The sequence below is a fragment of the Spinacia oleracea genome, chromosome 5, assembly GCF_020520425.1.
Source record: "Spinacia oleracea cultivar Varoflay chromosome 5, BTI_SOV_V1, whole genome shotgun sequence".
Lineage (NCBI taxonomy): Eukaryota > Viridiplantae > Streptophyta > Magnoliopsida > Caryophyllales > Amaranthaceae > Spinacia > Spinacia oleracea.
In genome coordinates this window covers 83377950-83390625 of record NC_079491.1, presented here as the reverse complement: position 1 = coordinate 83390625, position 12676 = coordinate 83377950, and the positions used below count along the sequence as shown (strand labels likewise).

Below are 12676 nucleotides of genomic sequence, written 5' to 3'. Positions count from 1 at the left end.
CGGTAGCCACAGAGTAAAATTTAATTTACACTAAAAAAAGCCCCTGAAATTGAAAATTAAAAAAACTGGGAAACATCGATAATCAGTAATCAACTAATCACCAATCCAAAAAAACCCTCACATAATTCCCACCTCCACAATCCACAAACACAACAACAATGGATTCAGAAGCAGCACGAAATGCAAAGGAGTGTTTAGACCTAGTATTTGAGATGTAAAACATCTTGAACACTCAACTTGATCGTCACACAATCTCTCTCCTAATCGCCCTTTCTGAATTGGGGTTCAACCCCGAAGCGCTTGCTGCTCTTGTCAAGGAGCTTCCTGCTGGAACGATTTCATCTTCTTAACGAGGGTTTTTATGCTTCTCTCCTTTTTATACATTTTTCTTTTAAAATTATTGTAATTATGAAATCGACTTTTGATGAAATGCATGAATTTTATTGGTATCTTTGTTGAGTTTCTGTGTCTGAAATTGTTCTTATATTAATGGGTCTTCTTTTATTCAAAATTATGTTGTGTAGCTAGGAGTATTTGTACCTTTCAATATGCTAACATTTTACTCCTTATTATAGTTTTTGGGTGCAAATTTGCCTTAATGTTGCTTCAATTTTGAATGTTCTTGGATGTGGGTTTTAATTGAGAGGGGTTTAATTTTAAAGGGTGTATTGTACTATTGTTAAATCGGTTTTTTCATGAAATGCCCCTGAGGTTTGCAATAATGCACCAAATACACCTGCGCGTTTCAAAATTCATAAAATACCCCTAAAGTTCCGTATTGTTCATTAAATGCTCCTAGATTTAACGGACGTTAGCTTGCCGTTAGTGACGTTTTACCAATTTGCCCTTAATTGTTGTTTGGCGCGATTTAGGTAACAATTGTGACTGAAATTCCAAAAAAAAAAAAACTTCTCAACTTCTCTTCTTTCTCTCTCCTTTCCCCTGTTCTTCAACCCTCATCAATTCTACTGTAACTGACAAAATTCTGGGTAGATCTTCAAGAATTTAGTGAAATTTGTTGCGTTCTCTTTTGGCGAGTTCGTGGGTGTTCGTTTGGTGAATTCGCGACAAAAAGGGGGCAACTTGGAGGCGATTTAGAGCTTCGGGTGCAGTGGACGAACAAGGGCCCTTTTCCTAGTTGGATTATCTACTTCAAGGTAATAATCCCTTCTTCGCTGATTTATTTTGCTTGTAAAGTACAATTTTTTCGCGAAATTGATTAGGGTTAGGGTTTTGCGAAATTGTCAGTGATTTTTTGAAATTGTCAGTTGAGATTAATTGATTGGTTAGAAGTTAGTTATTCCTTGGATTTGTTGTGAATAATTGTTTGGTTAGTTGTAAGTTGTGATTGTGACCTGTTGAATTTCATTGTGATCATGATTGTGGTTGTTTATTGATGAATTGTTGTTGGTTGAATCGAAATTCATGTTTTTTTTCCTTAAATTTTCCCTTTAGGATGACTGCAATGTGGTTGTTATTGCATCATGGATCACATAGCTTTGATGTGAGAGTTACAGACATGGAAAAGTATCGTCTTTTGAGGTTGTTTTTGGATATTTTTGAGGAATCTGTTAGGCAGGATGTGTTTTTACCTAGTACATTTGCCCTGTTTATTGAGTCTCCCTGTGGTAGAGTTGAGTTGGTAGATGATAAGACAATGAAGCTAATGTGGGGATGGAATTGGGGTAAGGACACTGCTGAAATATGGGTTGAGGGTACAGACAAACCAGGAGTGGTGTTTAGAAATGCTGTTGCCACAATTGAGCATCATAGGAAGGAGAGTGAGAGAAAGCTCAAAGAGAGACAAGATGAACTTCTTAGGGCTCAAAGAAAGGAGGAAGAGGAAATGAGGAAAAAACAGGAGAGAGAGGACATTTTAAGGGAACTTCAAGAACAAATGGAGTACACAATAGCTGTGGAGGTGCCTGTGGTTGATTGTGAGGACTTAAGCACTGAGTATGTGAGGATTATAAGCAAGGATGGTGCTGATGAGGTGTTTCCAGGAGCCTCTCAACCACAACCCACACAAGAATCTTCACCCTCCAAAAAACCTACTTCTCCTAAACCAAAACAAAAGGCCAAAGTCAAGCCAACTACTCCAAAAGCTCCTAAGGTTCCTAAAGCCAAGAAACTGACCCCTAAGAGGAGACCCACCCCAACTCAAAAACAGGCCACACCAAAGGCAAAAAAACCCACCCCAACAACAAAAAAGCCCACCTCAACACCACAGCAACCCACCCCAACTCCAGAACAATCAATCCCACCAGCACAGCAACCCACCCCAACAACACAGCAGCCCATCCCACCACCACAGCAACCCAACCCATCACCACAAACACACCCCACCCATTCCCCACCACCACAGAACACCCAAAATGATCAACCACCCCATTCCCCACCACCACAGAACACCCAAAATGATCAGCCACCCCATTCAACACCAACACAGAATCAGTCTGAAGCTGTTAAAAGGAAGGGGGCCAGAACTAGACCTACAGGGTTCAGGGTGAACAAAGTGACTGCCAAGAAAGCTGGAACTTGGGTATCCAAAGGGAAGGGCATAGGTAGGAAGGGTACAGGGAGGTCAAAGAGTGCAAGGGTGTTCACTGATATTGAGGATATAGGTTCAGAAGAGGAGAGTGAGGATTCAGATTGGGAGGAATCTGAACCAGACTCTGAACTAGAGGAGGATAAACTTGATGATTGGGTTGACTCTGATGTGGAGGCTGAGGTGATAACAGATGATGTGCCTGACTTATTGTTTGAGGAATGTTTGGATGGTTCTAGTAAGATGGATAAGGCCTACAAGAATGGAAAGATATGGACTCATCAACCATATGGGTCCATCAAATTAGAACCTTGGTTGATCTTTCCAGACAAGTCCACTTTCCTAGATGTTTTGAGGAGTTTTTGCATACAAGAGGGGTTTGGACTAAGTGTTGAGAGGGCTGACAGTAAGAGGTACACTGCAGTGTGTGCAATAGAAACTTGTGACTGGAGGATACATGCAAGTAAGATGGTTGACAGTGTCAGTTGGGCTATTAAGGGGATCAGTGGGTGCCACAAAACTTGTGGGAGATTGGAGGAGAACCCTGTGGTGACCTCTGAGTGGCTATGTAAGAACATGATGAGTCTAATTGAGGCCAACACTGAAATTCCTGTTGAGACATTGAGAAGGTATGCACAGGAGACATTTCAATTGAGGGTTAAAAAGAGATTGTTGTACAAAGTAAGGAGTATGGCAGTAGAGAAGATACATGGTGGTTGGGCTGAGGCTTATGAGTTGCTTCCTAGGTATGCTGAGATGATTAAACAGACAAACCCAGGAAGTTATGCACTGATTTCATGGGGTGCTACAAGTGGGGATGTGAACCCCAAGTTCAGAGCTTGTTTCTTCTCCTTTGCTGCTCAAGTCAAGGGGTTTTTGAGGGGGTGCAGGCCTATAATTGGAATAGATGGGGCTCATCTAAGTGGGTTTTACAAGGGAATCCTACTCACAGCTGTTGGCATTGATGGGAACAATGAAATATTTGTTCTGGCTTATGGGATAGTGGACACTGAGAGCTGTGATAGTTGGACACATTTCATGAGATGCTTGAGGCAGATGTTTGAGCAAGAGGGTTGCAACAAAGATGATTGGACCTTCATCAGTGACAGGATGAAGGTATATGTTTATTTTGCTCCTTTTTTGTTTCAATTTTATAATATTGCAACAGATATGATTGGCCTAAAATGAACATATCCTGTGTAGGGAGTTGACTTGGCAGTGAGAGATACTTTTCCTAGAGCTACTAGGAGAGTTTGCTGCCAACACTTGTACATGAATTGCAAAAACAATGGATTTAGTGGATCTGCTTTCTTCAAACTGTTTTGGATAGCTGCAAATGCACACAATGAGTATGTGTATGGTAAAGAATTAGAGAAGATCACTGCTCATGATCCAAATGCTGCTGCATACTTGGACACATGCCAGGAGCAGTGGTCCAGGCATATGTTTGACCCTTCTGTTTGTTGTGATCACAACACAACAAACTTTGTGGAGTCATTCAATGCATGCACAAAACCATACAGAGACATGCCTGTATTCTCATTGTTGGAAGGTATAGCTCACCACTTCATGTTCTGTTCCTTTATTTTGTGATGTTTGTGATGTTCTGTGTATAATGTTGTATGTTGTTGTGTTGTTGTACAGCAATCAGAAAGTGGTGTATGGAGAGGGTTGGGGCAAGATTTGACATGGCAATTGATATGGAGGATGGTCAGTTGACTGAGTATGCCAAGAAAGAGGTGGATGAAAGAACAGGAGAGTCTAGGTTCTGCTATGCTACAGCCTGTGGTGGGGGGGAATTTGAGGTCAGAGATGCACATGTGAACTTCCCCATCAGGTTATCAACTAGAAGCTGTGGGTGTGGGAAGTGGCAAATTTCTGGAATCCCCTGCAAGCATGCACTCAGGGTAATTTATGACCAAAGGCTGAACCCCATTGATTTTGTCTCCCCATTCTTCAAGTCTGCTGCATACAAGCTTACATATGCAGACCACATTCACCCCATGTCAGACCCAACACAGTGGCCTAACTTTTCTCTCCCTACCATTCAGCCTCCAGTCATCAAAAGACAAGCTGGCAGACCTGCTAAGAAGAGAAAGAGAGGACCAAATGAACCCAGGAAGGGGAAGAGAAACAGCAATGTGAAATGTGGAAAGTGCAGGGAGTTTGGTCATAACTCAAGGACATGTAAGAATGGAGGACCAAGCACTGGACCAAGCACTTCAGCAGCAGCAGGAGCAAGTACATCACAAGGGGGTTCAAGGGGGAGGAAAAGAGCAAACACAGCAACTTAACCATGCACAAAGTTAAAAGTTAGTCAGTTTTTGGTGAATTGTAGGTGCACAAAGTTAAAATAGCTTAGGCAATTTACAATTAGTATCACTTTTTGGAAAGAACACAATTGCTTAGACAAGATGTTTTTGTGCAGTTTCAGTGGCATTTGTCCACTTAGAAATCAGTTTTTGTAAAGCTCATATGCTTAAACAAGTGATGTTATTGCTTGAAATTTGTTACAACTCTACTTCATTGCTATCCAAATTAGAAATGCAAACATTATTACACCAATTTTTATTGCAAACTTGAATTGTTGTTTCTGTTGTTTCAGTTTCTTCTTCAATAGCTTCAACTCTTCATGCATTCCCCTGCTTCCTTCTTGCATTCCCCTGTTTTCTTCTTGCATTCCCCTGTTTTCATCAGCTCTGTTTCCCTTGCTTTGAGCTTCATCAAATGTCTGCTCAACAAAACCTTTGCACCACTTGAAATTATCACAAGGATCACACTTGTAGTAAAGCTTTTGCGGATTTTTAGCCGTTTCCGAGCTCCTAATTGCAAATCTTCTCCCACAATTGCAGTTTTTATTTGGAACTCTTAGGTATGACAAACTTGGGATGGAAGAGGATCCGGTTTTTGAATTAGAACTCATGGCTATTTAGGAAATAGAGGGCTAAACATGGAGCAAGTCAAGTGAACAACAGCCTTACTTATAGGCAGCATGAACATAACGGCTATATTGAATTAAAACTAGCCGTTGGATTCAAATTATGAAGTTTGGGTATTTGGTGCAAAGAACTTTACAAATAGGTGTATACTATGCAAAACCTTTATATTTAGGTGCATTTTATGAATTTTAAACATGACTTAACGGAGGACTAACGGAAAGTCATAATAGGGGTATTTGGTGAACAGTTTTGAGTAAATAGGGGTATTTTATGAATTTTGAAACGCGCGGGTGTATTTGGTGCATTATTGCAAACCTCAGGGGCATTTCATGAAAAAACCGATTGTTAAATCCTTTGGTTGCTTTATATGTATATAATTGATCGTTACCGAAGTTTGTACTTTTGGCGCTTATTATGTCATGGCAGCAGCGTCTGGATGCAAAGCAGAGGCAAACAATAGGTTTCCTTGCTTGGTCGATCTGGTATAGGAGAAATAAATGGTTGTTTGAGAAGGTGGAGGTTCCTGATGGGGTCTTTATGGAGAATGTAAGGAGGTATGTTGTTGATTATGGGGAGTACTCAGCTTGTATTTATGGTGGAACAAAGTGCAGCTCCACATCTAGTAGCAATGTGTGGATCCCCCCTCCCGAAGGTGCCCTCAAAATTAATCTTGATGCATCAATTTCAGATGCAAGCTTTGTTGGGATGGGGTAGTGGCCGAATGAGGGATGGTACAATCCTCTTTGCTGCTTCCCGTCGTGTCCGTGCTCATTGAAACCCTTTTGTCGCTGAATGCAAGGCTGCCCTCCTAGGACTAAAGAAGGCGAGGGACCATGGTTACCGGAACGTGATTCTCGAGTCAGATTGTCTGACCCTCATTAGCAAGATGCAGAATGGTGTTTTTATGCTTTCTTTAGTTGATAGTATCTTAGAAGATATAGCTTTTGTTTGTCGTAGTTTTGATTTCCTTGTTTGGTCTCATTTTCGTAGAGATCACAATAGTGACTATAATTAATGAGGCTAAGAATTATGTTTTTCTTGATGTCTTTGAACTTCAAATTATTGAGCAGACTATGAATGGCAAGCATTGCTATGATTGATGTCTAATTTTATAGCCGTTAGATTCAATTCCTACAATTTGGGTATTTGGTGCAAATAAGTTTACAAATAGGTGTATATTGTGCAATAAGTTTATAAATAGGGCCATGTGGTGAATGGTTAACATGACTTAACGGAGGACTAACGGAAGGTCGGATTAGGGGTATTTGGTTCAAACTTACGCAAAAATAGGGGTATATTATGTGATTCAAAAGACGCGAGTGTATTTGGTGCATTCTTGCAAACCTCAGGGGTATTTCATGAAAAAACCGTAAAATTTATAATAATTAGATTATTAAAAATTAAATTCCGAGAAAACAATTTAAATTACGAATTTTAAAATTAATTAAAATCGTTTCCGATTTGAAAATTTAAAATTAAAATCAAAACGCATCAATCGTAAATAGAGGCACTTGGGCTTGCGCCCAAGCCCCGTCGAGTGCACGAGGCAGCAACGCCCCTCGACTGATCGTACGGCTTCACACGAGCAGGCCACACGCAACGCAGCAAGCCCGACGCATCTGGTTGCTTCGCTGGGCGCGGCAGCGCGCTCTGTGGCGCAGCATGCTCGCTGCCCACACGCGGCTGCTCGCCTGGCTTGCGCCAATGCCCATCGCCCTCGCCCCCTCGCCCACGCTGCACACAGCACTCGACACAAGGGCAGCGTGCTGCCTTGTGCTCGTGTGCCATGGCCCTTGCTTGCTGCATTGTACCGCATGCGACGACGAGCAAGGGCGACGAGCTCCCTTGCTCGTCGTCGCATGCCCGCACTATACAACACCCCTTAAGGGTAACACGTAGCGTCCATTGCTTTGTGCGTGCAAGTTTTATGAGCGAGTTTTATAAAAATTAAAACTTTTATTTCAAAATTAATGACAAATTAATAAATCATATTAATTTCATAATTTTAGGCGAAAAATCGAAAATTTATTAATCAATTAATTTCCGATTATCATGGATTCAAATATAGGTCATAAAAATTTAAAATTTATCATAAATTAACAATTTTTAGGGTGGTTTTTTAATCATGGATACCTAATTAAATCGTTAATTAATTATGAAAATCAAATCAATTCTAAATTATTCGAATTTCAACAAATTAATTACAATTACAAATTAGGTTGTATAATTAACAAGCTTAGGCATTCAAATTTGTTAAACATATACAGTAGGTCAATCAAAAATTCAAGATTTAACAACAAGAATCGCAAATATTCAATTTAACATCTTAAAATTACAAACTTTTGCGTTCGAAGAACTAAAACCTCCGAAAAGTCATAGTTAGGCTTCGAATTTGGGAATTATGGGTTCGGCCGAAAAAGAGGATTTTTGTCAAAATTTTAGAATGCCTTTACATGCGGAATTGACACAAAATCACTCGATTTCGTTCAGTAACGAAGAAACTGCCGAAAAACTGCGTACATATAATTAAATAAACGCAATTTGCAATTAATTAACAATTACGAAAATTAATCACCCCTTTTAATTCTTTGCAATTTGTAAAATTTAACCATGTTAAGCAATTATTATGGAATTAATTAGAGGCTCGTGATACCACTGTTAGGTTATGATACATATAAACGAATATAAATCATGCGGAAAAACCATAAACGCCGGGATTCCAAATTAATTGCCACATAACAATTAGCATAATTTAGGATGCATACTCTTTGTAGCGTGCCCTCCCTTGCTACGCCCGAACCGAACAAGAACAAGTCTTTAGGACTCCAAGTGTCGTCCCTCCGTAGAAAGTCCATATCACGTCCGGATCCGCCTTAATATTGACCAACTAGAATCGCCCTTAAGGTACTATTTTATTTGGCTATTATGGGCAAGTGTATGACTGAATTTTTTGCTCAAATTCTAACCTTTGAATACTTCAAAACTCGTTATAAATTATGAGCCTTGATCTCATATTTATAGGCCATGGAATAAGTAATCGAATCCTACTAGGATACGAATTAATTAAATTAGAATCCTAGTAGAACTCTTATTTAATTAATTTATCTTTTAGGATTAGGAATTTAATCATTAAACGAATCCTATACGCTTTAGGTTTCGTATGTGAACACGAACTCTACACGAGCATGACCCCCAAGCGTGCAGGCCATGCCCGCGCACAGCCCACACGGCCACTCGGCCCACGCGAGCTACAAGCCCACGCGAGCAGCAGCATTGCTCGCAGCCCATTGCACGCAGCTGCGCACGCAGCCACGGCCTGCTGGGCCTGGCCTTGCGCTGGGCCTGGCGTGGCCTTGGCTGTTCGTGTGGCGCGCTGGCTTGCTGGACGCGGGCCTGGCTTCGTGCTGGGCCTTCTTCTAGCAAGCTCGTCCGATGCTAATTCGTACGACGCGCTTCCGATTAATTTGCCGATTCCGGAATTCATTTCCGATACGAACAATATTTAACATTTCCGATTCCGGAATTAATTTCTGTCTCGAACAAATATTTAATATTTCCGTTTCCGGAATTATTTTCCGATTCCGATAATATTTCCGATTCTGACAATATTTCCGTTTCCGGCAATATTTCCGATACCGGCAATATTTCCATTTCTGATAATATTTTCCAATACATACCATGTTTCCGTTTCCGGCAACATCTACGACTTGGATAATATTTATATTTCCGATACGATCCATATTTCTGTTTCCGGCAATATCATCGTTTCCGGAGTATTCCTTTACTTGCCTTTGACGATCTCAGCTCCTACTGAAACCAAGATCCGTCGATTCCCAATATCCATTAGATAGAGTATTTAATGCCATTAAATACTTGATTTGTTTACGTACTATCTGTGTGACCCTACGGGTTCAGTCAAGAGTAAGCTCTGGATTAATATTATTAATCCACTTGAACTGAAGCGACATCTAGCTAGGCGTACAGTTCACTTGATCTCACTGAATTATTAACTTGTATAATTAATACTGAACCGCATTTATTAGACTTAACATTAAATGCATACTTGGACCAATGGAATTATTTCCTTCAATTGTTACCTCAAGATTCTTGACCATTACCAAGAACTTACCAAGTTGTTGATCGACCTTAGTTTTCTGCATCCGGTGAGGGAAAGGCAACTTAGGCACAATAGGGAGAGAATCAGAAATCTTCTCCTTCCCTTTATTTGTGCCAACATCATCATCATTATCAACTTCCGGGATTTGAGGCTCTGCGCCAATTGTTTTCTCTGGTTCATTTGTGTTCTCCTTAGCAAGAGTTGCATCATCAGTGGGCATCGGGGTTCCATCATATTTAGTGCCACTTCTAAGAGTGATAGCATTGGCACTTTTTCCCTTCTGACCCTGGGGCCGAGTAGATTGCCCTAGAAGTGTACCCGGTTGCCTATGAGATAGAGTGTCAGCAAGTTGAGCAACTTGATTCTCCAACATTCTATTCTGATTCTTCAACTTTTTTATGCTCTCATCATGGTTCTTTTGAGCTATCTCTGCGGTCTTCTGCATATTTGCAATGAGCTTATACAGATCACCCATGTTAGGCTCTGGAGTAGCATTGGTCTGAGGAGCTTGTTGCTGATAGCATTGGTGCGGGGGCGTATTAAACCCAGAGGGAGCATTATGTGAGGTTCTTGTGGAAATGGGGGCCTAGCAACATGTGGCTGAGGTGGATGGTATTCTGGTTGCGACCATTGTTGTTGGGGTTGAGGATTCTGAACATTGTAGCTCCGATATGAGAAATTTGGATGATTCCTCCAACCTGGATTATAGGAGTTGGAATATGGGTCATTGGGTTGCCTCTGTTGAAAGCATTCACTTGCTCAATTTGCGTGGTATCCTGTGAACTTTAAGAGCACTCATAACCAAAGTGACCTTGGATGCCACATACTTTGCAGTAAGAAGTTGTCATTGGAGCTACACTAGACATAGCATTGATACTCATTGGGGGAGTACCAGACTGAGGAGCTTCAAAGAATCAATCTTTAGGTTCAAGGATGCCACTTGTGAGGACAATAGAGAATAAGCATCAACTTCCATCTTGCCCCTCCTATATGTGGTTCTGGTGGTGCTATAGTGATTGGCAGCAAGATTGGTAAGAAAATCATAACCTGCATCCACTTCTTTGTCAAGGAAAACTCCCCCAGCAGCAGAATCAACTGTGTTCTTCGTATTATCTTGCAAACCATGGTAGAAAATCTGAACCAAGAACCATTTTTCAATGTTGTGATGCGGACAAGACCGCTGCAATGCCTTGAATCTATCCCAAGCTTCTCTAAGTGACTCTTCAGGTTCTTGCGTGAATGTAGTAAACTTGTGCCTTATTTCAGCAGTCTTGATGGGTGGAAAGAATTCTTCAAGAAACGCCTGTGAAATAGCACTCCACTCTGTCTCCTTGACATCATTCAACCATGTTTGAGCCTTATCACGAAGGCTAAAACCAAACAACATAACCTTCAATTGGTCTTGAGTGACCCCTTGATGCTTGATAGTACCACACAATTGGTTGAACCTTTGCAGATGGTTAGTGGGTTCCTTAGATGAATGAATACTGTATTGATTTTGAGATACCATGGAGATTAGAGCAGGCTTGATCTCAAAGTTGACTGCCTCAATAGTTGTCATTGTGAGCCCAGTCGGAAGGCACCCCATTTGATTTCAGGGATTTCGACATCGTGTGACTCGATGGAGTCTGTGAGTCTTGGGACCCTGACTGCTTCTTCTTCTTCTGTTGATTTTTTAGTTGTCGAAGGGTCTTTCCAAGATCGGGATCGGGAGGAACCAAGGTACCCGTTCTAGTAGACCTGGGCATAAACAACAAACGAGGAAAACGAAGTGAGATTTGCCTCAATTGGAACTAAAAGTTCCAATGAGACAATGGAAACAGTTCAAATAATCAAACTAAAACTAATAGAATATAGCCGTCTCCTTGGCAACGGCGCCAAAAACTTGATGAATTAAAAAGTGATACCGCAAGTGCACGACGTCTGTTGTTAGCAGATACTTAGAAAATATTGGTCGATCCCACAGGTAGACAAGTTCTATTAGTTTTTGCCCAATTATACGAACTATTTCAATAACGAAAGTTGATTTTGAGTATTAACTAGTAAAACTAAAGCAATAATATAAATGTGGGAATTATCAATGAATTAAAGGTCTAGGGCGTACGTTGGGTCCACCATGCTTATACCAATCCAAAAACGCAAATCAATCCGAAAATGAATAAACTAGGCCGAATAATTAAAGTACATGTTAATCCTACGGTCGGGTCTTAAAACTTTCAATTCAACATATGCAGTATGGTCGCTAACATAATCAGAATTGCCAATTACACCAAGCCTCTAAAAGTATGATCTCTCGATTCTAATTCCTATTAGCTAGATAATCAACCCACGGTATTGGCCAATTACATGAATCAACAATTAAGAACAAATCAATTGGAATTACTCAAACATAATCTAGAAATTTGCAAACTTTAATGCATAACAATCATGGTATAAACATGGCTTCCCTTACTTAGCCAAAGAAAATGACTACTACCTCATAATTGAATTAACAAGCATGAAATAAATAATAAAAACGAATTTCATAATCAAAGCACAAATTAATCTATGCAACGAAAATAATAAGAATGAATTAAAGCAAGAGAAATTATGAAAATACCTTAGATTGATGATTGAAAGATTGAAAATCAAGGGTTCAACAATGGAAGAGAGAAGAATAGGAAATAACGTGAAAGAGTAGTCTCGAAAATAAAAACATAAGGGAAATAAATTAATTCCCTTGAAGTATTTATATGCTTCCTAAATTCTAAACAAAATAGGAAATAATAATAATTACATAAGTTACGATTTAATTGAACGATCACGAGAAGGAACGCAATGAATCCGCGCGGAAATCAGATAGGCGCAGAAACCAGCGGGCCCGCGCGCTGGTCGGTCACTGGTTTTCGCGCCCAAAGAGAAGAGTCGGGCCAGCGTTGTGGGCTGTGGGTGAATCGGATAGTCGAGCCACCTTGTTTATGTTATAACTCTTGTTCTACAATGCCCATAGGGACGTGTGACCTATCGTTGGAAAGCCCTTAGAGCCTACTTTTTAGCCCAATCAAAATCGTCTCATTCCGACATGGAGAAGTT

The 12676-nt window shown here is 40.5% G+C and overlaps 2 protein-coding genes across 2 annotated transcripts; one reads left to right on the top strand and one right to left on the bottom strand.

Annotated features, from left to right (window-relative positions):
* Positions 1-811: 811 nt before the first annotated feature.
* On the top strand, positions 812-4842 carry LOC130461655 (uncharacterized). The gene is made up of 4 exons (XM_056829814.1): positions 812-1157; positions 1456-3664; positions 3752-4100; positions 4193-4842. Exons 2-4 carry the CDS (start codon positions 1457-1459, stop codon positions 4840-4842), a joined length of 3207 nt encoding a protein of 1068 aa, XP_056685792.1. The 5' UTR covers positions 812-1157; position 1456.
* A 224-nt stretch (positions 4843-5066) lies between these two features.
* LOC110797225 (uncharacterized) lies at positions 5067-10991 on the bottom strand. Its single transcript, XM_056829813.1, has 4 exons — positions 10497-10991; positions 10303-10380; positions 9585-10118; positions 5067-5279 (listed from the first exon to the last, which is right to left on the bottom strand). The coding sequence occupies exons 1-4, from the start codon at positions 10989-10991 to the stop codon at positions 5067-5069; spliced, it is 1320 nt and encodes a 439-aa protein (XP_056685791.1).
* Between the last annotated feature and the right edge of the window lie 1685 nt (positions 10992-12676).

What these genes read in the sequence shown, in the direction of transcription:
- LOC130461655 (XM_056829814.1), top strand. Translation starts at nt 1,457, where the DNA reads ATGACTGCAATGTGGTTGTTATTGCATCATGGATCACATAGCTTTGAT. An exon ending in TCATCAGTGACAGGATGAAG is followed by an intron (nt 3,665 to 3,751) that starts GTATATGTTTAT and finishes TATCCTGTGTAG; the next exon opens with GGAGTTGACTTGGCAGTGAG. An exon ending in TGTATTCTCATTGTTGGAAG is followed by an intron (nt 4,101 to 4,192) that starts GTATAGCTCACC and finishes GTTGTTGTACAG; the next exon opens with CAATCAGAAAGTGGTGTATG.
- LOC110797225 (XM_056829813.1), bottom strand. Translation starts at nt 10,991, where the DNA reads ATGTTGTTTGGTTTTAGCCTTCGTGATAAGGCTCAAACATGGTTGAAT. An exon ending in CTTTGAAGCTCCTCAGTCTG is followed by an intron (nt 10,381 to 10,496) that starts GTACTCCCCCAA and finishes TAAAGTTCACAG; the next exon opens with GATACCACGCAAATTGAGCA. An exon ending in TAATGGTCAAGAATCTTGAG is followed by an intron (nt 5,280 to 9,584) that starts GTAACAATTGAA and finishes TTTGTTGAGCAG; the next exon opens with ACATTTGATGAAGCTCAAAG.